Source organism: Colius striatus, chromosome 6 (genome assembly GCF_028858725.1).
Source record: "Colius striatus isolate bColStr4 chromosome 6, bColStr4.1.hap1, whole genome shotgun sequence".
Taxonomy (NCBI): Eukaryota; Metazoa; Chordata; class Aves; order Coliiformes; family Coliidae; genus Colius; species Colius striatus.
Window position 1 is genome coordinate 31169297 of NC_084764.1, and position 27925 is coordinate 31197221.

A 27925-nucleotide genomic window follows, 5' to 3' on the forward strand; every position below is an offset into this window, starting at 1 on the left:
AATTCGTGTTTGTGTGGATGGTTGTACGTGTTGGCTTTTAATTTTGAAGGCATCCCCTTGGATTAAAAGCTACCTTGCAAGCAGGACAAAAATCTATGCTCATCTAGGCAATGTGGGGGGTAAAAGCATCTTTTGGATGAAGTTAGCTAGAACCATTGTTCAAAGTCTTACTGAAATTTATTCCTATAAAAGAGTCTGCCAGAAAAGAGTCCTGTCTGAATGGGGTTAGGAAACCTAGAGTAACTACTCAAAGTAAACTATTTCCTCTTTGCAACAGATTGATTTGTTAGTTTTACGGGTTTAAATGACCATTTAAAAGTCCATACCCATGTGTGAAACACTGCTAACAACCACACATGAATTCTAAAGTCAGCTTTTCGTTTTATAGGAAACCTGGAAATGGTGTCTGAACTGGCACAAACATTGCTTACCATTTACCTCAATCACACTGTGCTTTAGATTTCATGCCAAAAAAAACCCCAAAACACAAAAAATGCAGAATAAAAGAGTAAAATGCCACTTTTAAGACTATTTTGTTTGGGAGGGGGGTGCTTTAGAGGCTCATGACATTGGTTGTTCACATTGTCAGTAAAGGTTGTTGATAATGCAATTATAGTCTGGGTGTGACATCAGAAATCAATTTATAAAATATTAACATTTGGCAATATTTTTGCAGACCAAGTATTTTATTTCTAGATTGTAACTAAAGGCAGAAGTTCCAAATCGCTGGCTCTGTGCAAGACTCTACTGAAACATGCAGTCCAGTTGGTACCAAGAGTGAAGCATGAAAGATACTGTGATATGCCAAGAAAGTGCATGTAGGAACAGTGTTGTGGTAACCTTACTTACTTCAGTTTATGGAAATGCATGTATTTCATCAAGTTTCATATGGTCTGATTATGTTTAAAAAGAAATAGCAACTGAAACACCTGCTTTCTAAAAAAACCATTACAAATACTTTGGATTTTATTAGTATCCAGTGCATGAATATCAGTTCCAAAATACGTGACTTACATTGAAAACTGTATTTTGACCTGCAGGGGACTGGGTACTGGCTGGCCCATCTTGGGCAAGTTGCGTGGAATTTCTGGGCCTGTCTTTGCTGATGGGAATCTAATTCACAGAGAGGACTGAGGAGAAGGAGATGTTGAACAAATTATAAAGCTCAGTTTAGAAGTCGTCCTGATTCATGGGTTAGTTTGTACCATCATTAAGATTTTCAGTCCTTGAGTTCTTTACCCATGTGTGGAAAGTCAGTGTTCCCAGCCTCACTGCAGCATAGCATTCCTGACTCCGAAGAGCGTCGCGTCCTAGGCATGTCACTTAGTCTCGCCAAACCAATGTGTTTTGCCATGAATACAATTGAAGCCAGTTTTGGTGGTTTTGCAGTGTGGTTGGACTTCCTGAGATTCCAGTCACTGTAAGCATTCTAATTAGCAATACTATCTCAACTGGGGAGGTCGTTCTGAACATGGAACCAGTAAGGAGGGAGCTGTGTAGTGTGTTGCATGGAGTGTGTGCATTAGTGAAATGCTAAGCAGTGCTGCAGTCAAAGGGCTTGTACTGGAAGTCTTCCAGTACAAGCTTCATTCAACAAGCTCCTGACTCAGTGATATTATACAGTGATATTCAAATTCATAAGTAGTCCTTTGACTATTGCTGTATTGTGAAGAGTGCTTGCAGAAACTTTGGATGGAAACCAGGAAACTGAGTCTCCTCTTGGGTCTGAACATCTGTTTTTTGATACTGGTCAGCACTTCTCACCCAGGTTAACTGGAAAGTGGTGGCCTTGAGGAGACTTTGCAGGTTTTGTGGGTATAGTAAAGATGTTTGGGAAGTCATAAGCATTGAGTTTTTCTGGGTGCTTCTTAAAAACAGTTGCTGTGATTTTGGGGGGAATGGCATCCTCACCTTCTGTTGGTGAGGACGGTATTTTTTTTACTTCATCATTTCACTATTAAGTCTTTGAAGTGAGGAAATAAAAGTAGAAAGAAAACTTTCTTTTATTAAATACTTTTCCAGTTCTTCCTCCCCACTCCTCATATTTTGGTGCAGCAGCATGGTTTAGATTGTTGTTGAGCAGTTCCTGCATCACCAAAATAAAGAATTGCTAGCTGTAGTTTTCTACATATGCAAAACATAACTCAGAAGGTTGAATTATTTTTATTAAATGTTCTTAGACAAACCATGGCTGTGATAGGATTATCCAGACACAAGATTCTTTCCTCCCACCTCTAACTTTTCTTTAGCATAAATGGCTTGTTGGATGCATCCCTGATTTGCAATTTGTTAGTACTCCAGATTGTGGAGTTTAAGAACTGTAAAATTTTCCTTGGGCAGTAAAATAGAAGAAGTTAGGCAGTTGGCATCAAATTTGTGCCTGGGATAAGAGAGTTGAAGTGAATAAAGTTATATGTTTGGCAGATAACATTTACTTTTGGCAGCTTCTGATATCCTATCAATTATACATCATTAACAGTTTCCTATTTTCAGTTCTTGTAACCTGAGATAAAGAATCTGCTAAACACTGTCCTGGAAAAGAGGTCAGTGGAGAAAAAAGCTGAAATTGACAGATATTAGGAGAAACTCAGTATCCCTTGTCTATAATGATTTCTTCAATGTTACAAGAAATGGATTAGGAAAGAGAGGCTCAAGATAAATACGTGTGACATGATGACGACCAGCCTGTCCCTACAGAGTACGTTTATGCTTTAATATTTCACTTTCTTAAAGTTTGTTTTCAAGAAATACTATTCAGTCTAACTCACTAGACTAAATACCAGCTACCTTGAGCTAGATGGTTTAATGAAGTGTATGCTTCTTTTCCCGATGATGTAAGAACATTTGTTACCCCCTTCTTTTTAATTTCCTTGATTTACAAGAAATCACTCTCAGTGCTGATCATTCATATCACTTCCGTGTGCTGACATTTAACCAAAAAGTTGGGTTTGTTATTTGGTGAGCTGTTGAGGTGTCAATGTGTCTGATGACTCTATTGAGTATTTCCCCCTTTCCCACTTTAGTTTTGCCACATTGCTATATCGTGCATTAGACAATCAAATCTCCAGGGAAGGACCCAGTCTAACAGGATTTTGATTGTTATGAAGGTCTTGGACAAGATTGTTATCTAGGATGGGAGAAATTTGCTTCACACAAACACACTTGGAGATAAGAGATTATGGATGCAATCTGTTGAGAGGTACGATAAGAGAAGTCCATAGTTTGGAACATTCAACTTGGCTAATGTGAAACCAAGACCATGCTCTGAATTAAAATATTCTTGCACTGGCCGTGGAGTAATCATGTGGTCTTCTACTTATTTTCCACCTCCACAGGCTGAGTACAGACTACAAAACAACATTGGATTTTTGAGGGCTTCTGTTGGATATTTTTAATGCTATCGGAACATAGTGTTTTGGTGGATTTGGAATGCCATTTTGAATGTCTATATGGCATTCACTGTATTGTCTGTTAAGAGTGAAATGTGAAAGTTTGCTACAAAAGACAGGTTATTTTTCCCCTTGGAGAATTTCAGACATACAGCCTCAATTTTTGATGTTAGATGCATTGCTTCTCTCTGTGGTTAGCTGGTGGAGACTTGACATGCCAGCAGATCCTACACAGATCATGGAATTCCCCATTCATGCAGCAGATTAGGGGCAGATTCTCTGTACAGGATTTAACTCTTGTCCAGTGAAAGTATTTCCTGGATTTAAGCTTCCTGAGATTAAAAGGAGATCTAACACCTCCATGAAAGCATAGCAGTGAGGAAAGCTGAAAGGTGAACAATGATTTTGTTGTTTCAGACTCTGCATTTCACTGGGAACATTTTGTGAAAGAAGAAACCTTTATCAAAGAGGTGCATGGATCTTTTTGCATTGTTTTCTTGAACTGGATTTCTCAGACATAAACATCTCTCAGCACTCGAACAGAAAAGGTGTAAATTACATTTCACACTTCTGCCTAGGAATTGGGAACCAAATAACCTGCCTGCGCTGTTGGTTAAAGAAGCGTTAGAAAAGAGGAGTCTGGACTGTAAGGTGTTAGTCCAGACTGGCACTGATTGATGGGATGGCTTAGAGTAAATTATCTTACCTCGACACCTTGAATCTTCAATCTCAAATATAAATACCTTAACTCAAAGTATGGTTTGGAAACGTAATCAAAGCTTCTAAGGCATAAATGTATCTTTGGAATAAAAGCACCGCATCTCTTCCAGTAAATAATCCACACCTCTTCAAAAGTACCAACACGTGGAAGTAATTCCTTGGATAATAAGTAGTCATCTTCATACAGCCTGCACAAAGTCAGGGAGTGTGTCTGAGTACCAGGGGCAATGTATTATTGGTTTATATGCATAGATTTTTTTAAAGTGGTTGCAGTCACTTTGTGAAGGATGAGTATTGATGCTTTAGATACTGTAAGTAGAGAGGCATGAGTGGTAGACACCAGTACTACAGTGGCACATTGGTTGTGTGGGTAACTAGAAAGTAATACCCACTACCATTGAATTATTTTGATCCTGCTTTTCATTTTAGGTTTAGAATGCTACAGAAACTAATTTACCAGCATGTTGTAGTGGATTGCTTTTTTCTCATTATGGTTCCAGATGTTTATGGAAAAGATAAGCTGTACTGTCCAGCATCCTCCTTCATATGACCTTTCTGCTTGTCTGTATAATTTAACTAGTGATGTAGTGGTATTGCTGCATCCTAATTCAGAGAGCTTGGGGAAACCAAAACAAATTTTGGGAGAGAGAGTGTGTCTGCATCTGTGTTTTTGTCTGTGTGGCTTTTTAAATGTGAAGCTTTTGGAGAAAGTATGCCTAAATAGAACGTTGTGACTTACAAACCTGTAAAGGGTTGAGGAAGACGAGGGATGAGTTTGAGTGGGGATGTCAATATATGGAAAGTCTAAGCTTTGAGACTTGCAGCATATTTTAAATATATATAGGAGTGCAGGAGTTGTCCATAAGGCAGAAAGAGAGGATAGGAGAGGAGAAGTGATAAGATAAACATGAGCTAACTCTGCCAACAGACTGATCAGTTAACCAGGGAGAGAAGAGTTTGGGCATCAAGGAGCCTGTTGCTCTTTTTTTGCAGTGTGTTTGATTTGAAGTTCTGCTTGTGTATATGTTCAGGCAACATCCATAGCTAACTGACAGGTGGCTCTGGTATGTGCATAAATGTTTTATTTCAGTATAAAACTATGTTTTCTATCAGAGTCTTAAAGATAAAATTCCCAGATCTTTCTTAGTTCATTTATTTTAACAGGACTTTGTAAATGTAGAGAAACTGTATTGTGTAGTGCAGTACAAAATGTATCCCTTTCGAAAGAGACAGTTGGAAAAACTGTGCCTGTTGAGCATTACGTATTCTTATGAATCTTTTGATATTTAGCAGATTTATCTTATCTATTGCTTTGAATTTACTTGTTAACTGTCCATTTTAGGTTAGCCGTACCCTTGAGCAGACTGCTTTTCTTTTATGACACTCTATTTTGGCCACCTTTAGGTCATGCTGTTGAATCAAATAGAAAAAGAAATTCAGATTTGGGGGGTTTTTGCAAGTTAACATTCCTCTACAGTATCTACAAGCCCAAACGTCGGAACATTGCAAGGCTGATAATGTCTCCTGAGTGAAAGAGATTTGATTCATTTCTCATAATCTAGTGCTACAGGAAAAAGTGCACAAAGTAGTGAAGTATAAATAGCAAAAAGCAATTTTTAAATTATTTTGGTCATTGAAAGCTGACCCTAGTTGTTATAAAGCAGGTTCTGTAATTTTAGCCATTTGAAGCATTACTTAAGCACCTAAATATAAACGACCTATTCTTCAGAGGCGCTCGAAAGCCAGGGTGGGTATAACCACAGTGAGAGGATTTGATTAGGGAGGTGACGTGCTCTCACCAGCAGGAGAAAGGTTATTTTCCCAGAACTCATCTGTGTGGTCTGGAGTGAAGCAAGGTGAGCATCGGGATAGCAGGAAGGGAGTTGTGGATCTGGCTTGATGTTGATAGGAAGCTGAAATGTACCTTGGCAACTCAGAAAAAAAAATTGTAGTCTCCCTGTAATTTGTTTAACAGAACAATTCTGTAGGTTTATATAAACTGATAGGGTTACACTTATATGTATTGATATAATATCTGTATGTTTACAAATATGACATTCAGAGTAATTATAATCATTCTATTTCTGGACATTCCCCATCAGGGGAAGTTTAGGTATGAACGGTGATGTAGAGTAATGCAAAGGCAAGCGAGCTGGCTAATGTGAATGTTAAAGAAATGGGCTTGAGTTGAGCCTGTTGGAGATTGGTGTTCCACCCTGAAAGGATCTAATAGCTCAGCAGACAAATAGCATTATGCATAAGTTCCTGGTAAGTGCCTGGGGTGAGACCTGTGCTCAGTACTCGGGGACCCCACAGTGGAGGGGAATGCCGAGGACCTGCGAAGGACAGACTCTTCCTTTGACGGTGCTTGCAGTGCTTCCTCTGTTGTTCCTTCAGCTGGGGATTGCCTGCCCCAGGCTGAACAGTGAGTGCACTGAAACATGTCTGGATAGAAAAGAAGTACTTGGTTGTAGGTTAAAAGCTTTGTGGCCAGAGCTGCAGATACTCAGCCAAGCCCAGAGGCCCAAGCACAGTCTCCCCTCCGCAGGGGCCGGGACAGCCGCAGCTCAGTGGCATCGGCAGCCCCTGGACTATGCTGCAGGCACAGGGCTGCTCGCAGGCTGGGGGACAGAGGTCATCAGGGGCAAGAGAGAGAGAGAATATTTAGTGGTAAGGAGCTAATGCCTTTTTAGCCTCTTCTCTTTCCCTTCCTGGTAAATCCACATTTGTAGTTAATATTTTATTTTGCAGGAAACAGAGGCCAAGAGATTGCTGCTCGGAAAGTAAGCTGGGATGATAAAAAGCTGTGACCTCTGTTCTTGCAGTGAAGTGCTTATATTTGGTTTATCTGTAAAGGCTCATTGTTGCTGTAGATGAAGTAGTTCTGCCTGTGCTCATAGCTGATTCTGACGCTAAGCACATGCATTCCCAGCAGGATGGCAATTACAAAACCAAAGTGACTCTGTTGTACAAGGAATGGTCTGCAGCAACTAGGTCAGGCAGTGGCTTCCCCAAGCCATGTTGTCACTGGTTGCTATTAATTTTTTTGCCATGAAAATAGCACTGGAAGTAGCATGGCATTCATAAGAGTTGAGGTGGAGGTGTTCAAGGTAAGCAGTGTACTACATGAGCCTCTCTAATGTTTTCTGGATTCATTGAAAAGCTTAAGTTCCACATTTTGCTCTTACCTTTTTATGACTTTTCCTTTAAAATATTTGTTGTGGGTTTTTTTTTTCAGTTCCTCCGGGAGTGATACAAAACGGAGCTCGAGTTCTGAGTAGAGGAATATTTCCTGGGGCCAGGCCATTGCCAATCAACCCTATAGGAAGCATGGCTGTCGCAGTAAGGTAAGAGTGGCTCATTGCAGGACCTTGATGAAATAAATCAGTATTTTGTAGAGAATTTAAAAGTTTCTGTAAGCTCTGGTCAACAGATACTTTGCTGTTTGCTAATACTTCTGAGGTTCTAAATGAAATAAAACTCTGCCACACAAAATTCTTGGGGTTGTCATTCATTGCAAGATAGCCATAGCATATCTATCTGGTGCACACAGGTTTGTAAAAAGCAGGGGTTTTGTTACTGTTACTAGCAAATTGCAGGGAGTTATTGTGAGAACCTCCTATAGTGACCTGGTTTTCTAAATGCAAATGCTTTTTGCTGCTCCTCCCTCCCTTCTTCTAAAGGCCTCCTCCTGGATTAAATACTAGTGAGAGGAATATCAAAATACTAAAACAATATCCAAACATGCATCTGATATTTTGTTATTAACTTGGGTCTTCATGAGGCAGCTTCTATTTCAAGGTTATACCAAAACATTCAAGGGTAAAATTTTGTTGCAAGACACTTAACTTTTTCAGAAAGCAAGGCAGTAAGAGACATCTAGTGATGGCAATAAGAACTGTGGTTCAGCGGTTTGCTCAAAGCGGTGACGGTGGAAGAACAGTTTGCCTCAGGTGTAGCTCCACTTTCAGTCCCTCACAGCAGAGCTTAATTTGGTCGAGTGTGCTGCCAGCACGCTTCTTTTTCAGAACTCTCAGTGTCTGCAAAAGCTGTTTGAGCTCAGGCAGTTGGGTATTCTGGGTGGGGTTTTATAATTAGCACCGACCCTGCTCTACTGGGCTGTTCCAGTTACACCCTCTGATCTCAGTAACTGCCTGCAAGGTAGTGAAATAACTTGATAGCCACTTACTCTGGTATTATTTACTTGGGATTTTTTTTCCCATTTGCTCTTTATTTTTTTATCTCTCTCCGACCTGAGTGTCCAGCCCTTTGAGTGCAATATTTCCATCCAATAAATGGAGAGAGAACCTATCATATTGCTATGCTCTTGATGCCTAAGGTGCATAGAGAAGACATTAATTGGAAGAAAATCCATAACTTTTGATGTGCATCTGGTTTCACAGTTGCTGCGCTGAAGGGCTGCAGCCCTGAGCTTCGTCCTCCAGAAGGCTGGAGAGGGCCCCTCCATCTTTCTTTGCCACAGCCTGGCCTTGCTGGCAGAGGAGGTCAAGCCCTCTTCAGCAGCCTTGCTGCTGACTTTACCAGTAGTTATGTTCTACTCTACTGGGGACTGCAGAGCTGTGGGACCAGTGGGTCATTAATTACATGTAACTTTTATGAGGTGTCCAAACTAAATGGAGGACGTTAGTGGTCTGAATGTTCTATTTTGAGTTTATCTGCATTTCCTGCTTAGACCCTGTTTCATAATCAGGGTTGACTCAAGGTGGAGATAGAACTGTTTTTCCTTCCAGGCCACTTGAAAACTTCCTTTTGTGTAGACATCTTCAAATTGCTATGCTGTAAGGCTGAATATAGTTAAATTTAATGCATTTTCTGAGGACTGCTTCTCATGTTTTGTCCCAGTAGGTAGAACAGGATTTTTACCAGCTATCTGCTAATGCAGTTTTGGGAAATTAGGGATTTTACCCCTCCCTTGCTTATACTCTTCTTGCTCTGTCTCAGAGAAAAGCATTTATAATTAAGTGAATGCAGACATTTCTAATTCTTTTTGTTCTCTTTTGCAGCCTTAGGCAGTGTTAGAAATAACTTGCTATGAATATATTCCTGGTCGGCATGATGTCTGCTCATATCTAAGAGCTCCTGCAATATCTCCTCTTCCAATTCATGAAAAGGAGGCAGGGAGCGGGGAAAGGAGAGGAGGCTTTGAAAGCTTTTGAGAAGTTAGGGGGGTCTGCAACAGAGGAAGTTCAGCAGGCAATTTTGTCTTGTTTCTCTCAGGGATAATAAGATTCAGAATTTCTGTAGGAAGGCTAGAAATGCATGGATGCACAGTACATCTTAGAACATCATCTGGTCCTCTCAAAACTGGACCCTTCTGTTACCAGTTACTGTAAAAATCATGCCCTGTTTCTTGGTGCTTACCCCACTCCTCGGATACACAGGATTAAATGGGACCTGCCGTGTCAAGCTTGCATGGCGTCTTCATGAGAATAAAACTTCTGCTTATCATGTGCAGCAGAGGGAATTTACCACAGCATCCATCCAGCCTTCTTGAGTTACAGTGAAGAGCAGACACACTGCTCATACTGGGATGTCATTCCTGCGCAGAGGGAGATGTGCCAGCCAGGTTGTGGGGGGATGTTTTGAGCAGACAGGTTGATTTTTGCCTTCCAGTTTACGCCAGGAGGGGTGGCTTGGGCAGCCACAAGTTTGTGTGCCTCTGCCTATATATCAAGAAGCCAGACAGCTTCTTTCCAGTGAGTTTTTACTCAAATATATATTTTCTTGAGTAGAGTTTCTTTGGTGCTCCAAATAAAAGGCCTAAAACCACCTCAAAAAGGTGTTTTTTTCATCACTCACATAGAGGATCTGTATGATAGTGGATCATTACATAATAAATTAAGCTTCTTAACTTGTTTTCTTTGATTTCCATATATAGGAATTATGGGTTCTATAAGATGCTTTCCTTGCTCTCTAAGCTGTTTATTTCATATCATTTCATTTCATGTTTATTTCCTCAATATCTAATAGTGTTTGGTTTTGTTGCCTTCCAAACTGTATGTGAATAACTTGCAGTATGTTTTCCTGTGGTGCAGACTGCTGTTAGGGTCAAAACAGAGTAACAAAAAGTTTAGTCTTGATTTAAATTTGCGACTGTAATTAGGGGTAGTGTTTTGACTAATTGGTTATTCAGAAAGGAGGCCAAAACCATAGCAATGGTCGAAAATGTTGAAACCTGGCATTTCTGATGTGTTAGCTCCTACCAATTGGGAAGTTTACTATGATATTCTCCTTGAGTAATGTGACTGAATGCATTAATGTATTTTGTTCCAGCACAAGGTATCCATGTGTTGCTGTCCCCATGTAATTACTTTATTTTATATATATAAAATAAAGTATGATTGAATTAAGTCGTTTGGATTTTAAAAGCCTACGGAAAAGTATTTAACAAACATGACAAATCCAGCACTTTCAATGAATAAAAAGTAGCAATTGAGGAGAGCATCATTATGTTGCAGTGCATTTGGTTTAAATTGCACAAATTGGCCTTTTGTTCCAAACTATTCTACAAATGGAAAAGGCATCCCACACTATTTTTACTTTGAAAATCATCCACTGGTGTTAAATCTCCACAGCAGAGCATAATTGGATGTGTTTTGACAGTAGCTTTCTGTTTACTTTATTCACACCACTTTTAGCTTGTTTACCATCCATATTTTCCATGTTGTGTCTGACAAGTCTAAGACCCACCCAAAGACAGAGGGGAAAATAACGCTTCAAAGCTGCACAGTGTGTAGCGTGTCTCTAACATGAGATCCATCATACCTATTTTTGGCAGACCATATCCCTATACAGTTCCCTAAGAGAATCCAAAAGCAAATGCAGTGATAGTCAGGATATGTAGAAAAGAAAATGCTGACTTACAAAGGCATTGACTGAAAGCCAGTAGTGTCTTACATGCAGCAAGCAGTTGGTTGGGCTTTGAAGGTGAGCTATTGCTCTTACTATTTACATCCATTGAAAATACCTTTTAAATATTTGCTTAAGAGGACTTCTATATCCACAATAGTCGGCATATTCTCTGTCAAAGTGGCCAATGCATCTTGTTGAGGTGCAAGAAGCTCTATTATATACGATCACCTTCCACTAAGAAAGGTATTAACAGTTACACCAAGCCTTTGGAAGAGCACAAGCTTGGAAGCTGACATGGTATTAGAGCTATTTGCACGACGGTTTCAGTACATTGAGCAGACAGCCTCCACTGTAGTGTTTGGCATTGTCTTCGGTTGCCCGCAGTGTGTGTGTGGTCTGTGTCTCTGTCCGGGCCTGCAGAGCCTCATCTACTGATGTGGACGCATCTACTGAGGTCAGGGTGATAGGTTCTCCACAGAGAATCTCACCAGCTGTAATTTGGCCCAAGTTATTTAGCACAAGATGATTTATAAAATCCTTGGTAATTTTTCTGTATTAGGCCTTTTCTTCTTTTTCTCTGCCCCAAATGTTCACTGCTACAGCAGCTGCTTAGCAGCGTTTTGATAGGCTTCCAGGGAATCCAGGGTTTATGGAGTTCTGATTTCAGTGCCTTTTGTGCTGTTATAGACCACACTTTCCCCTTTTTTTAGCCACATTAAGGTATAGTTAGTCTTGGCCAACGGGGCTTAGTGGCCTGTTCAGCTTTCTGCTGGCGTGGTAGGCTTAGCAAACACCAAATCATCCTTGTTGCGTTTCATTCCGCTTCCCACATAGAACAGGCAGGGTGAGTTATCCTGGGAAGCTGAAAGACTCCTTTAGTAACTAAAGGACAAGAGTACTGTCTCACTTGATTATTCTTTTTTGCAAAATGCAGAAGGCTGCTTTCATCTGAACTTTAGATCTGCTCTTGATCCTGAGAAGGGACTCTTTTTTGCTGGCAGTTAACAACTTGTGTTTACTGTGGTCCTTTGTGTACAATTGTGCCATGAAGTACCTTTGTAAGAGCTTCTGTCAGTAGTGTGACTAACTTCTTGTATTATACTCAATAACCTCTGATAGAATCTCATTGTGCAGCAAATGAGCACCACTTACTTTTCATATGCTTTGCTCATTCTCCTGTCTACTGGTTTTAAGTAACAGTTCAACTACCTGTAGCAAAAAGTTCTGACCATCCTGAATTTCCCTTTGAAATTATATTACCTGTACAGTACAAAACAGTGGGTTTGTTGTTTTGGGGTGTTTTTAGCAAATGTGGAACATGTCAAAATCCACAAAACCAACTTACCTGTACTGCCTCATATACTTTTAATTAGATATTTCCAATTACGTACCAAAACTGCCACCTGAGTATACAATCAATATCTGTCATCCAGAAGAATCAGAGATAGAGAAGCTGGTATTTGAACTTGATGTAAGTTTGCTTTGTTCGTCAAAGGAATATACCTGTCTCTGATGTGGAATACAGTATTTTTCAGCAAAACTTTCTGCCACTTTGCAAACAGAATGTGATTACCTATCTTTTTGGTTTTTTAAAGCTAGTAGAGGAATTCAAGGAGGATAAATATGCCCTCAGCAAAAATGAGTGAGACTTACTTTCGTCTCATCCTGAGGAAGTCCCCTTTGAAACACAGAAGCACCAACAGTGTCCAAAGGACGTTATTTCCATACTGACTTCAGGATCCAGCTGCTGAGAGTCTCCTCTGGCTCCTGGTGATGTTAGAAGCAGGACTTCTGCCTATTAACAATGAGAAAGGAGTCAGACTTTCAAAAGTACAAACTTACCTCTGCAGTATTTGAGCGTTGTGTCCAAGTCCTACAGCCAAATTGAAATATTTTAAGAAGAATCTATGCATGGTACTTTTATCTGTATAAGTGTGGTTAAAATCTCTCATACTGATAAAAAAATCCCACATCAGTAGGATGAAAAGCTCTAGAGATCGTGGGACGGACTTTCCTGAAAGAGCAAGCCACTGCCTTAAAACATGTGACAATACATCAGTTTCTGGATATTTTCAAACAAAGTTCTGAACAAAAAAATAGGGAAAAAAATAAGCTATTACTGGAAATAAATTTCCTCTCACCATTGGAGTAAGCACAGGTTTCTTAAATACATTTTCTTCCCCTCTGTAATTTGAAAATAATCCAAACATCAGAGCAAGCACTTGTTTTATAAATCTTATTGTTTCAGTAACTAAGTTAGAGTTACAACCAGAACTTTGAGCACAAATAGATTCAGATGTCCAAAATCTGCCCTCTGAAACCCAGAGGAGTTCTGCCCACCGATGATCGAGACTGAGCTAAGTAGAATACAGATTCATTTCTTAGAGAGGATGTGGGTAAGAGCATTAAAGGGCAGTGTAAAGCTTTAGAATGTCTCAGAAATGTGTGTGGAATGTGAATGGTTTAGATGCTGTATTCTTCAACTCTTATCAACTACTGATATCAATGATAAGTAACTGTTAATATCTTATGTTTGAGCTATTCCATATCAAGATACAAATCAATTTACTTTCAGAGTCCAAGACTTTTGATCTTTTGAATATCCTGAAACACTCTGCCTGTATAACTCATTTTCATTTCTGTGGATATCCTTTGCTAATTCTCTCCTTGATCTGCCTTCTTTTCCTTTTTTATTTCCCCAAGCAGAACTGGTTGGAAATCTTTCAAAATGTAAGTGAAAACATTTTTCTGAGATGCAAATGCTATCCATTTCCTGACCAGTTCCACCATAAACACCTTCCTTCTGAAGTATATTGACATTTCCTTTCCTCCTGTTTTTTTAAAGTCATTTCTTTTTTTTTTTTTTCCACCTTTCCGTGGTCTTCTGTTTGTCATCGTCCCTGTTTGCAGTCACTCCCTGTGGGATGCTAACCCCATAGTAGTACACTTTTGCCCAGAACATGGCTTCTGGAATCCCCAAGCCTTTCATTCTATGGTTGGACTTTTTTGAAGGGAATCTAGAGTAAGTCCCGTGGGCAGAGCTTTTGAATCCAAATTATAGCCCCTTTATGTAAAAGCAAGCACTAGAGACTCAAGAGCAGGGCACATCGGGGATGTCTTTTTGGCATGAGGTGGCTCTGCTCCACAGAACTGTAGCTTTCTTTTTGTTGATGGTCTGACAGTACAAATTAACAAATAGGAGCAGACCTAATAACTTGAACTGGACATCTTGATTTAAATCCCTTCTGTTAGAAGCCTCCTTCACTAATAACTTAGTAGGAATCCCATTTGAGTTCCCGTCTATTACTTTCTGTGTTTGTGTCCTTGGAGAAAGAATTTATTGCTAATTTCTAATGGAAAATTAGTAGCCTGTGATTTTTATTGAGCCACACTGCTCTGACTATGAGCTGCCTAGTAAAATCAAGTAACTTTAATTTTATGATAATTTATTATAATTTTAACATCTTTAAATGTAAATTTACCCTAAAAATGAAGGATCTGTCAGTTAAAATGCGTCACATGCTTCCTCGTAATGAGTGATTTGAAGGAGTTGGTTATAAATTCACCTTACAACTAGTTTAGTATGGATGATTTCTTCTTTTAAGCATTTGGCATCCTCTAATGACAACCCCTGCAGTGGCAAACCATCACAGAGTAAATGCATCTGGCTTGCCACACAGCCATGAATGACATTGCATTTAGTTATTAATAATTGAAGGAGCTTTGTGTATTCCTTCTGGTTCTCTATATAATTTATGGATCATAAAGCTACTTGAAAATGTAAGGGAAAATAATTTTGTTGAGCAAAAGAGGTTGACAAGAGGCTTTCTTTGCCAATAACTTGGCCTTCTATTATATACTTTTCTCTGAAAATACCATAAATAAGGACGTTTGTAATGACTGCTTAGTTTGCTGCCTTTTAATGTAAAAGGCTGTTTCTCGTTTCAGCAAGCTCTACAGACAAGAGCATTTAGATGAAAAAAGAACTGTGGAATTATATACCACTCTTACAGTTCCCACCGTTCAGAAATGGATAATACTCTGATGTTTCTCCTGTAAAGAAACTGGATGTGAGGTTCATTCCCTGAATCCTAAAGCACTTTCCCATTTTTTCAGTAGAAGAGCAGTAATACTCTGGACCTACTGCTGTGCCCTTCTTCTTAAGAAATACCACTCTTCAGGGTGTGCCTTCAAGGAAGAGTTTTAATCCAGCACTGCTGTGAGTGTGCAAAAGCACCATAGTGGCAGTATGAAGATGGCAAGACTAAAGTTTAAAGCAGTTTATCATGTGATTTTTTTTAACTGACAGAGAGGTTCCAGGCTGTTGCAGGTGGCAATGATGATGCCTTTACTCAATGATGAACATCCTCTCTTCTTTTTTCAGCAGAAATCAAGTACTGCACAGGATCTGTCCCCTCTTTAACAGACCTGCAGACATAGTATTCTGTAAAGTCAGCAGCAATTCTCTAAGATTTTTCCAGTGCGGAAGAGGACACTGATAGTTTTAAAATATATCCTGTTGCAGTAGTTCCTACAGCCCCAAAACCAAAGGGGAACGTGACAACTGTTAGAGGAGAAGCAGATATTTTTATTGCCATTTGTTTTAAACGCATTTTATTGCCTTGTTGGCTTTTACGATTATTCATAAACTGATCACAATCGGAAACGTGGTTGGACTGCTCCCTGGGTGCTGCAATTATTTTCTCCCTTTGTCAGAAAGAGTCCCAGCTGGAAAAAAGTCTTTGAGAGGAGGCAAAACCAGTGCACCAGGAAGCTAGTGTCTCTTCTCTACCTTTTTGTTGGTATCATTTTGTATGAAAATGAGAGTTTATTTACTATCCAGTTGGTAAAATAATGGGGATTTTTCTTTTTTTTTTTTTTTTTTTTTAGTGTAAACTCTTAGTTGAAACATAAATTGAGACTGTTCAGACATCACTTATTTATGACCATCCCTTACTTGCCCTTGCCTCGTGGGTCTTTTGGCTTGTTTTATATGCAAAGTCCAATCCATAAGCAATTTGAGTCAGACTTTGAAACCAGCGTGTTACTTTGATTGTCATAACTTTAGGTTATTTGTCGGTTGGCTTTGTCATCTTTTGCACTGAAGCAGGATCACATCTCTGCGGCTTCTAAGAGTGCTTGGATTTGTTTTTACAGGAATGGAATAACAAACTGCCGGATGCGGACAGAAAGCGAACAGTCCTGTGGCTCTCCAGTTGTTAGCGGTGACCCAAAGGAGGATCACAACTACAGCAGTGCCAAATCTTCCAACCACAGGAGCACATCACCTGCTAGTGACTCCATTTCCTCTTCCTCTGCTGATGACCAGTATGAATTTGCAACTAAAGGTAGCCAAGACAGCAGCGAAGGAAGTGAAGTTAGCTTCCAGAGCCACGAGAGCCATAGTGAAACAGAAGAGGAGGACAAAAAGCAAAATCGGAAGGAGACCAAGGATTCTTTAGCTGACAGTGGGTATGCGTCCCAGCACAAGAAAAGGCAACATTTAATGAAGGCGAAAAAAGTACCAAGTGACACACTGCCTCTTAAAAAGAGACGTACAGAAAAGCCCCCTGAGAGTGACGACGAGGAGATGAAAGAAGCAGCAGGATCGCTTCTGCATTTAGCAGGAATCCGATCCTGTTTGAACAACATCACCAATCGGACGGCAAAGGGGCAGAAAGAGCAAAAGGAAACCACAAAAAATTAGAACAAATCAATGATTTGTTTGAACTTACAAAGTTTTGTTTCAGCACGTCAGGTGAATTCTAATGATTTGTGGCAATATCAGCAATTTTTTCCTTTTTTGTTTTTCTTTATTTGTTTTTTGTTTTGTTTCTTTTTTTTTTCTTTTTTTTTTTTTTGGACCCTTAAGATTTTTATTTTTAAAGGAGATTGAAGCCATAGAACTCATACTGACACTCAGCTAATTTACAAAAGCTTTTCATTACCTGAAGACAAAAAGTTAACAAACAAACAAACAAAAGCCAAAATCGCCATTGCTTTCCCCGGCTTGTCAAAGCACGTGGTTGGTTGAACACACAGTGACATCAGCATTAGTGTGATGGGAGTAAAATCAGGCACTTGGAAACCCCCCTTCTACTAGAAGAGCTGTGCATAATTGAGTAGTCATTCAGGCGTGGCCCTTAAGAGTTTTTTTAATGGCCTTGTGATCGGGTTAGAAGTAAATGTGAGTGAAGACATTTGGGGGGAAGACGAGGCATGTGCTTCTCCACACCAAGCCAAGACCCGTATAGCGGCGCGTGTGCCACAGGGGCCTTTGAGCAGCAGCCACTCATGAGCTGCAACATGCTGCCCGCGCATCACGCGCGGCTCCTAACACCGGGGCTTGGTCACTTAAAGTCTGGGGAGATGGGAACCGTGTGTGCAATGGGGTTCAGTGAAATAACGACAAGAAGTGGGAGCGGGGTCACTGTTGGCAGCACCGTTAATCGCTGAATTCTGTCTTCTGTATTCAATTGAAAGAATGTTCAAAAAGCCATAAGCCCGAAGATTGGCACTGCGTGCAAAAAACAACAGTGATAGGGAAAAACAAGCTGTGTCTTCTAAACTGCCTGAGTGAAAAGCAATCAAGTCTAAGAAATTACAGTAGATAGTAAGGAAGGAAATACATCAGAATCTTTTTCTGTGGATCAAATCCTTGATCTAACTGTGGAAAACAAAGCTACAAAACCTGCCATTAGTAGTATTCCATATTTTCAAAGAAAATGAAAGCGTATTGGTGAACAGGAGCAAAAGATCCTGCACTGCCCTCAGAAAGGAGCGAGCAGGTACCGCCAGTCAGGATTCATCTGTGCAAAAATGACCACAGAGAGCCAGATTCAACCAGCATAGCCAGCAGAAGAAACTTGATCCACCTTGCATGGATTCCCTTTGGGAGCGGGAGGGAATACAAAAAGCAAACAGTTCTTTTTATTCAAAGATGACAAAGTTCTTGTAAGGTAAATAATGTATTTAGCATGAAGCATGAATTATTTTCATATAAATATAGAAAATAGAGAAAAAGGCTATGCCTCTAATTTTTAAGCCCTTAGGCTTAGAGTTTGGTTTTTTGGGTTTTATTTTTGTTTGTTTGTTTTGTTTTCATTTTGGTTCTTTTTTTTGTTGTTGTTTGGGTTTTTTTGAAGCAGATGTTTAAGGTTTAACCTTCTTCAGGGACAAACACTGACTGTTTGGGAACTTACTCTGCAATATTAAAAAAATCTTCATGCTCTGGTAGGGCTTGGATGGTTGAATTCTACTGCCTTGTCTGCACATTCAGCCCCCCTCTCCCTACTTCTGTTTAACAAAAAAAAAAAAAAGGAAAAAAAAAAACAAAAAAGAAAAAATGTGTCCTTTCTTCGTCTGTACATGTGTAACAAGACGCAATAATCTGAGGGCAAATTTAGTAGTGAGTGTGTATGACAGAATCGAGAATAATGGGAGGTTAATTGAGGAAAACTCTCTGATTTTATTCAGGAATAAGTAGACAAGAAAATAGCTTTGCTAATTTGCCGTGAGGAAATGAAGTTAGTAAAGAACCTTACTGGGGCGTCCAGAGGAAAAAACAGTGTTACAGAGTGTGATTCAGGTATAGTGCTACTCCTGGTAATGGTGATTGTTGGATTGGAGATCCCAACAGCAGAGAGAAGCCGTGAATTAAACAAGACAAGTCTCTCTCACCTGGATTCTTGAATTTGGTATGAAAAAGTCTGCGCTTAGAATATCCCAGAGGCATGAAGAAAATCCCAGGAACCAACTGCTGAACAGAATGCAATGGTCTGTTTCTTAATAAGAATATAGGTTAATATTTATCCCTAACAACTGTTTACAGCAGCAGTTTCACCAAGACGGATCTAGTTGATGAAGAGTGAGTTAGAGAAGGGTTTTACTTCCCACTCAGTGAACTAAAACTTGCATTTGGAGGTGCCTGTGGTGTGTGTTCAGTTAAGGAAGCAGAGGACTGAAGGTCATGCTGGTCTGTACCCGTTTTGTGCCCCGCAGGCATTTTGTCCTGTAAAGCACAGGGCCATGCTCAGGGCAGCGCTGCAGAAGGGTGCCCCCTCCCATCTGAGCCAGCGTGTCCCGGGATGAGGAGCTGCCTGCGAGCGGCCAGGGCCCAGCACAGCAGTGGTTGCTGGGCCAGGGAGGAAGAGGCGAACCAGGGACTTGCGGAACAGCTCTGCACTCCCCTCAGCCCGCTGGAGCTGGTGCACACAGGGCTTGTTCCCAGGTAGTTAAGTCAGGAGTACACAGACAATAACTTTTGTCTGCTGCCTCCAGACCTGAATGTAAAATTGTGGAGAACAGGAAGGGCTGATCCCTTGGCCAGGTAGCAGAGAGATGAGCAAGCCATGAACGAGCCATAGCTTTTCCCGTGCGTGACTGGATTGGGGTAATTGGCTCCCTCCCAGATCCACGCTCCCTACAGCCAGAGTCCGCAGGCAGCGAACCACACAACCCCTGCGCAAGGAAACTTGGTCCTTCATCTTTTTATGGACTTGGGGAAGAGTAATTTGGAATGTATAATACTACAGTATCAGTTTGTCACCACCTTCGCTCGTTAATGCATAGATGTACCAGTTGGGAGTGGTTTAGTATTTATTACAAAGCAACATTGAGAAGTCAAATGTGGTGGCAGAAAATACTCTCAAACCATGGGTTGGCTGTCTCTGTCTTCCAGAGAAAGCGATGTGGTTGTGTACCAGTGGCCAGATTCTGTCTACAATCAGAACACTAATTCCACAGAAGCTTCACTGATTGCAGTGTGTCAGTGTAAATGAGATCAGTATCTGCTGAACAACAAGTACCATTCATTACTGTGGACTCTTGGTGGATAAATATATAATTACCACTAGTATTACTCACCTTAGAAAACAGTCATTTTGCATAAATATCTAATTAGGCAGGTTATCTTTATACATATAGATATATATAGATATATATATAATCTATCTAAGACTTCAACAACTCCTTTATATACTTGCTGGTAAACCTAAGATGTTGGCAAGCATCTGTTCTCATGTAAAAATGGTTGCTCCTGGTCTGATCTGCTAAGGAGGTGTTGTTCAGTAGGAGTTTACAAAGTCGAGTCCAGGGACCAGCAGTTTGGCTGAGGGCTATTGCCATCAACAGCTTACTTTTGGAATTTAAAAACAACTTGTCCGTATTGACTCTTCTGACTCTGTTGAAGAGAAGTACATAATTTGGATTCTTAAAAAGTTTAGGAATCACCTTTAAAAACCATTTCTGTGCCTGGCTGGCAATGGCAGCTTTGTCAGAACTGGGTCTACTCCATCAGAGAAGTTATCCTTTTTTTAATAAGAATTGGGACCGATTTGTTTTCCAAAACATATAATGTCAGCTTTTCAATCCAGTTTTCTCTACTTTGACCGAATCATGCCAAAATGGAGTGGTAATTGCACTGTGTTACGAACTCTCTCATTTGCCAGATGTGAAGTGGTTTGGTTCTGCTTGTTTGCTTTCCTTCCTAAGCCATTTTGGGGTGAGAAGCTGTTGAATCTCTTAACTTTCCATTTCCTCCCTCTAGCAGTATTGCCAAATTAGCACTTCTCCAAGACAGGTGGGGACTCGGGGAATCCCAGTAGGACAGCAGGCGTTCAGTGGCGAGTTTCATGCAGGTGTGCATTGCAAGGATGGCTGGGTTTGGCGGCGAGTTCCTCTAGAACGTGCCTTTGCAGCACGGAGTGAATGCCGCGTGCAGCTTGCACTGGCGCTGGCAGGGAGGTGAGACCCGCCGGTCCTGCTTGTGCTCTGCAAGCCATTGGATGTCCTCCTGCATTTCAATGCAGGTTTTGCCCACCTTTAAAAACTCAAGCACAGGTCGTGAGCAGCCGTAATGTGTCACCCCATAGCTGTTTCTGAAAGCAGTCTGATTCTAATCTTCTTCTGGCAGAACCAGCAGTAGTTCTACCAAGATGGCAGGGTTTTGCAGCTGAAAAGGCTGATGTGGGAGCTAGGAGGTGTGCCCTGTGGGGCTGGAGAACTGTCCTGTGGTTGTGTTCTCTTCTCTCTGGCAATTCCATTGAGGTCCATATTCTGGCTCTTTTAACCTGAATGGGAGAAAGTGCTCCCAAAAGGAGGTGCAGCAGCTCCCAGTGTTTGGCTGAACTACTCCTGCCTACCTTTGGAAAAGATACAGAGAAGCTCTGGGGACTGCATTCTTCACTGGAGTGAGGTAGAACTACATTGACATACTTTGGCAGAGAATTAAATCCTAAATCACACGCCAAATGGTACCAGGGATGAAAAGACCAAAACAACACTTTGTCCCAGTTTCTCGGTAGCTGTGATTGATTTTCACCGAGATTTTGGCTCTCCAATCATCTAAAGATGTAGATAGGGGCAGTCAGAGGTTGTCTAGAACCCAAAGGTGTCTGATCTCCTGTGCAGTCAGTAGAGCTGTGGACACCCAAGTGCCCCTGGAAGTCTTTACTACTTCACTGTTATTACTGTTATTACCATTTTTCCTTAAATCTGGCCCAAGGCATTTTTGAGATCATTCCTCTCCCGTGCTCCAGGATCAGAATAAAACTATCAAGAGAACGCATTTCCAATTTCAGATGCAATACAATTTACTTCATTTCATGGAGAATGCAAACCCAGCTCCTTCAGGTGTGTCACTACTGCCTGAATAGCTCACTGGCGTATTTTATAGGAAATATTTGGAAATGTTTTCTTGACTTTGCCACCGAAAGAGCATTTGAACCATACATCCTCCTGATTGTAACAGAATATCAGTGTTGACCGTCTGACCAGTTAAGTTTTAGTAGTGTTCTTCACAGCCCTCCAGTAATATATCAAACACTGTTATGCACATAATGCAGCACTGTGATCTAATTTAAATAATACTTTTTTATTATTTATACTACTCTATGTAATATACATCAACACTTTGCTATATAACCTAAGTGATAACCCTCTTCTTAGTTATTTGCCAAACTTTGACTTTCTGTTTGGTTTATATTGCAGTTAGCAGTTATGAAGTTGTAATTATGTCTCTTTTCCTTTGAAACGGGATGTGTAAGTCAAACTATACATTTTGTGTGTGTTTCTGTTCCGAGCTGGAGTTTATAAGGATTTACACACAACATTCGGTGTTCTGTATAAATCTGCATACATTTGTGAAATCATCTGTTAATCCCCTTTTATTTAGAAAGTATTAATTGATGGTGGTTTATTAGGGTTTTTTATTTTTGCGTTCTTATTTTTAGTACTGGTTATTCTTGAATTAAGCAGAGACTTGTCAGCTGGGTTGCTTTATCGTTGATCATGTACCTGACCTTATAATTCTTCCACAGTTCAGCAAACAAGTACTAGCTTCACTGACCAAAAAAAAAAAAAAGTCTCAACCTAATGTGTCTATGGTGCTGTATTTTGCTGGTGTACGTTTAAAACCAGAAATGATTTAAAGGTCACTTTTGAGTTGTTTTAATAAGTAGCCTTTCCCGGTTTTGGGAGTTTGGGGTTTGTTTTGTTTTAGCATTGAAACAAGGTATATTTATCTGAAGCTATGTAATGGTTTTTCTACTGTATCACATTTCCTTTTACAAAGAGGGGGAAATCAACCTGATGTACCATCGTTTCCCAGTCAATGGAAGGGAGTTTCGTTTCACTTTTTTATTTTCAGTTGATTTCGTTGGGCTTTGGATCAGGCCAGTGGATACAAGAGCTCATCATCTGAGGGCTCCAGGGATAAATGACAGTTTGTGCTGGCCCTCAGTGGTAGAGGTGATTTCACCGGATGGTAGCGTTACGTGCTGGATTCTGTGATGCTGATCATGTAGAAATGGGAGTCTTTTTTCGTTTGTTTACTCTGGCCTGAAATCCCAAGACTTTCTCTTTTTTTGTTCAGATGACATTGAACTTGAGTACATTTTTAAGTTGCTAGAGCATTGTACATTTCCTGAGTATGTGTGTAAGACAGCAATTTAAAGTCATACCTATATTTGATAACCAATTCCATGCCTGCATCATTCACACTCACTACTTAAAACTGCCATGATGTAAAATGTTGCGAGGAATGATTTGTGTGTGTATGAAAAGCATTATGGACTTGTACATTTTTTTTATACTCTGATCTGTAATTTCTGAAATATTTTGTTTTACAGAAGAAAAAAAAAAAAAGTGATAAAGCAATCAAAAGACCAAGAGATTCAGTATCAATGCTTAAGGGTCACAGGACCTTAACTGGCCAATAAGTTAATTTAGTACAGTGATAAGCCAATTTTTTTTTCCTGTACTTGGCGTCTGAAGCTGCCAATTTCATCAATATTAAAATACAAACTGTGAGGAATGAACAGTGATGTTAAGTTGTTTTTGTGTTTACCTAAATGAGCAGTCCGAAGGCAAGTGCAATCAGCTGATCTTTAGGAAATATGAAAAAGTTGATTTAGAGGCATACTTGCATTTTACATTTTCTTGATGTGTAATCATATTGCCAAAGACAAACTATTTCATCAATTATTATTGTAAATAACACTTTCCCAAAACCTACCATAAAGTTTCTGTGATGTATTGTCTTCCAGTTGCAATAAAAATTACTGAGTTGCATCAATTGAAGAACTGTAGTTGTGTGAATGTTGGCTTCAAAATATGCCCACATATTGAGCAGGAGCAACGGTGGGGTTTTTTGCAGCTTAATTCCTGCGTTGTTAAGTACTTCCAGCCCCCATGGGATGTTATCTGTATCTTCACTGCAGTAGACACCAGCTCATGTTAATTTGCTGTCATCTGCTAATGGCTAGACATACTAAAATGCTTTTAAGTTAGGGCCTGGTCTTCCTTTCTCATCAGTTTTGCAGCCTGGAAACAAAGCTGATTTCATTGAGTATTGTATCTCTTTTCTTTTTTCTTTTGTTTGGAATGGGCAACAATCAGAAGAGATTCAATAATAAGGCATGTCTAACGGGATAAATATGTAACGTCCTGAAAAACATTTCTAATCTTTGCATCGACCTTCCCCAGGCTTTATTCTGGTTTCTGCAGCATCAGAACTCACTGGTTCTTCTGCCACATTGCTCCTTTACCTTCAAGGGAGTGTTTGCAGGATGAAATCCTGTAGAGCCAACAGCTTCAAAACTAGTTGCCTCAGCTGACTCAATGTGTAACCACCTAGGAGGTGTTCTACTCTTCAGATACGTGGAGCCTGCCCTGGTCACCTTGGGCTGCTGAAGGAATTGGTAATGCTCTTTGTTAATTGATACTGAAAACTAGTCTGTTTGGTGTCTCTCTGTTTAGATCCAACAATCCAAGTCTAAAATTGAAGAAAACGGTATATAAATCATCACTTCAGAGACTGAATGATAGAGGGTGTAAAAAAATTGTAGTTGCTTTACAGCTTTCTCCAGTTAAACTGGATAGTAAAATCTTACAAATAATTCCCCAAACACTGTGGTTTGAAAGTGTTCTATGGATCTATAGATAAAACTTTTTAAAGGATTGAGAAGAAAAAAAGCCCCTCCCCGTTTCTTCTGTCGAAATAAAATCTTTCTCACACTTGGTTTGAGACGTTGCTGAAGCAGGGGAAGATGGTTCCTCAGCTGCATAATGAGACTGTATAGCTGCTGATACTGGAACTCCAGCTGACTTGGAGCTATAAAATTATCTCCCTCACTCGTCTCAACACCATCCCGATCGCTCGGTATTGGAGACCACCGCAGTGGACATCTGAGGGATGTAAATGGGTCCTGGGGAGAGTGGAACAGAAGAAACAACTGCCTGAGACATAAACAAAAAAGCATTAAAATGTCCAGCCTCAGTATCTGGCTGAGCGATTGATACTGAAATGTGTTGCCTGAGAAAGTTTCAGTTTGTAACCTATCCTCTGCAGCTGCTGCTGCGGCTGCAATGGAACAAAGAGGCAAGAAAAAAAACTCAGCCAAGGAGACGAGATGAGAGGAGACTGGTGAGAAGGAAAAAACCACTTAACTGTCCTCTGGACTGCCTTCCTCTAATGGATCCCCCCACCTATCCGCTGCCAGTTAAGCAAGTATCACGCAGTGTGGTCTTGTGGATGGATCCATAGTGACACATGTAGAGAAACAGACCCAAACTCCACAGAAAATGTTTTGGCCTTTATATGCAAGACAGCAAGCTTGCCAAGAGAATGGTCTTGGGCTTGTTTCGGTACAGAGCATTACAAGGGGGCCTTAAACAGTTTAGATCAGGCACACTATTTGAGATGTGTTAAGTCTCAGTTATGCTACAAGCTTTTTGTGTAATTTGCCTGTCATGGGCAAAATAGCCTAGTGTGAGTTTTACTTTGTTGCCAGTTAAGACAGGCTTCTGATCAGTTGTTTGGGTATTTAGAAAGGACACACTTCCACAAACCAACCACTTAAATAACCGCCCATCCGACTTCAACACCCTTATTTCCACCGTGAGTCATACTCACTCTGTCAAAATGCCTCTGGTGATCTGTGGGGCAGCATGAGCCACTGAAATGATCTATGTTCCAGCCCTTTCTGTTGCTCTTTGTCTCTTGCTGTTTGTCCTGCTGCTTGGGCATACTCGGCTCCACTTGTTGCTTGCTCTTCAGGGGTGTCCCTGCTCCAGCATGGGTGGCCCACAGGCTGCAGTACCTCTGGCTGACCACAGCACTGGTGCCCAGCAGGGGCCTCCTGCTGTTGACCCCAGCCTTCAGCTGGCTGGCACCAGCTGGGACCAGCTCAGCACTGGTTATGGTCATGGCAGTGCTGCTGCCCCTGTGCCAAAACCCAGTCACTCTTGGCCGCTGCAGTACTTCCGTCACAGGGCCCACCCTGGCCTGGAGAAGCCCAGGGGGCTCTGCCATGGAGCCCTTGGGACCACACGGGCTGAGGGAAAGCCCCAGCTCACCCTCATTGCTCCTGTGCTCCAAGCCCCCTGCCTGTCTCTCCTTTAGTAGTCCTAGGTAAGGTGTGATGGTAGGACTTCTGCTCCTTCTCACCAGACAGCGTGCAACACGGGGCATGGGTAGGACTATGAGCTTTTACATTGCAAATTTTGGCTACAGAAGTGCAAACGGCTCAGGTAGCACAGATGGGGTGCTTCCCACTGAGTCTGCAGCTACCACTCATACCCATCTGGACACTCCTGCAGTCTCCTTGCTGAAGTTCAGCAGCGACACAGCCAGAGGTGCAAGGCTTTGGGGACCCAAATAAGCAAGACAGACCTTGCCTGTTTAGGGAACTCAAGGGAAACCATAGGTCCCTAGGCTCACCTGGCTTGCTTGCAGCAGCAAGTACCTAATGGGTGTCTTGCACAACATTGGTACATACAAAAATGCCTAAGTCTGGATGGCATCCCTATGAAGTTCTTTTCTTTACACAACAGCATATGTGACCAAAGACTCCTCTGTGAAGAGGCTGCATTTGACCCTTCTGCTCACGTATGCAAATGATCTGGTGAAGCTGCCTAGAAAGAGAGAAAAGAATGTAAATAATGACTAAAGACTTTGTTCTATGTGCTCCAGATCCTACATTATGCCAGGAAATCACACAACAGTGGTTTCTGTGATGCCTGCTTCTTAAAGAAATGTTATAAAGGAATAAATCTTCAGTTTTCACACAGTGTGATGCTTTGAGTGGGCACATTCAATCCACATAAATAATTAAAGAGTTTTTAAACTTCATTGTAAAACACAGATGATTAACAATAGTGAGAAACTCTGTAGAAAACTCTCTACGACGAACATCTGTCAGAATTAATAACAAACATGCACTCTGCTTTTAATCTTATGCTGTTTGACATAATTTTGATTGCCTATAAATCTGCAGGTTTTGTTTATGTTTCTGTTTGCATTAGGATTGGTTGCCGCTTTCTATTTGATCAGCAGTGGTGCTATTCACCGTGGTGTAAGAAATCAAATAATGATTGTGTACACATAGCAGTCTGAGCACTACAGGGCAGAAGACTGTAAACACAGCATTTAAAAATCTCTGCTTATCATCATAAGCAATGTTCTCTCCACGTCTTTAATGACAATCAATTTCTAGAGGCTTTTCCCAAATAACTGTCACTGAAAGCAACAGCTTCTTTTTTTGGTAGCCTGGTCCTGAAATGCAGGATCTTCCTGTTGCTGAGACACAACTTCTTGTTATTTGTTTCTTTTCAGTTAGTCATACAATATGCAAAGGTAGCACTGACGTTTTTCTTCTCCTGCTTATTTAAATGGATGTACACCAACAAACAGGAAGGAAACACTTTTGCTAGATGTACCTTAGGAGTCAGCAGCTGTGCATTAGAAATGCCCTGTAACTCGGCTGCATATTGTGGGATGATGCAGCAGATTCCTCCCGAGCAGACATTTCCCTATGTACACACCCAGCCTTAAAAAACAAACGACTTACTGGCAAAGTATAATAGAAAAAGTAAGATGAGTTAGAATGACAAGAAAGAGGTTGATGACATGGCTACCTTGCCCTTAATTAGGACAGGCAACCAGAGAACATATAATAATACAGTCTCCTCTCATTCCTTTGCAGCTTTGTTTTCGCATCTCTCAAACACGGATGGGGCTGTGATGCAGGGACCTGATTTTAATCATCATCTTACATAATCCCTGCAGTCAGAGTAAAGAGCAGCACTGTTTAGTAATTTTAAAAATACCTTTATTCTGCTATCACCATACTACTTGATACACTTACTTATTCCAACCTAGTTCATTCACCATCTCAGTTAGAAAAGCCATGCAGCCTGAGGTGTAATCAAATACAACCAGCTTTGTGTGTTACAGGAGTGTAAGTACCATATCAACAATCAGGAGGAGGAGAGACCCGACTGCTGTTCCTGGTGGCCACCACCTGCTCTCTCCTGGCATTGCAGTGAGGAGAAGCTGTGCTGGCAGTAAGATGTACCTGGACATTCACCATGCAAAAAGAGAAAGGATTTGGTGAATATTGTCTATAAGGCTGCAAATAGCACTGAGCTATTTTGAACTGCTG

General features: G+C 40.8%; 1 protein-coding gene across 6 annotated transcripts in view; it reads left to right on the forward strand.

The window, feature by feature from the left end:
• The window catches only part of FOXN3 (forkhead box N3), a 211584-nt gene extending 188020 nt beyond the window's left edge, over positions 1–23564 (forward strand). For all 6 annotated transcript variants that reach the window (XM_061997855.1, XM_061997857.1, XM_061997854.1 and 3 more), the window contains 2 exons: positions 7348–7456; positions 16140–23564. In XM_061997855.1, coding sequence (XP_061853839.1) covers positions 7348–7456; positions 16140–16689 — 659 coding nt within the window. In that variant the 3' untranslated portion in view covers positions 16690–23564. The remainder of the gene's footprint in view (positions 1–7347; positions 7457–16139) is intronic.
• The last annotated feature ends 4361 nt before the right edge of the window (positions 23565–27925 follow it).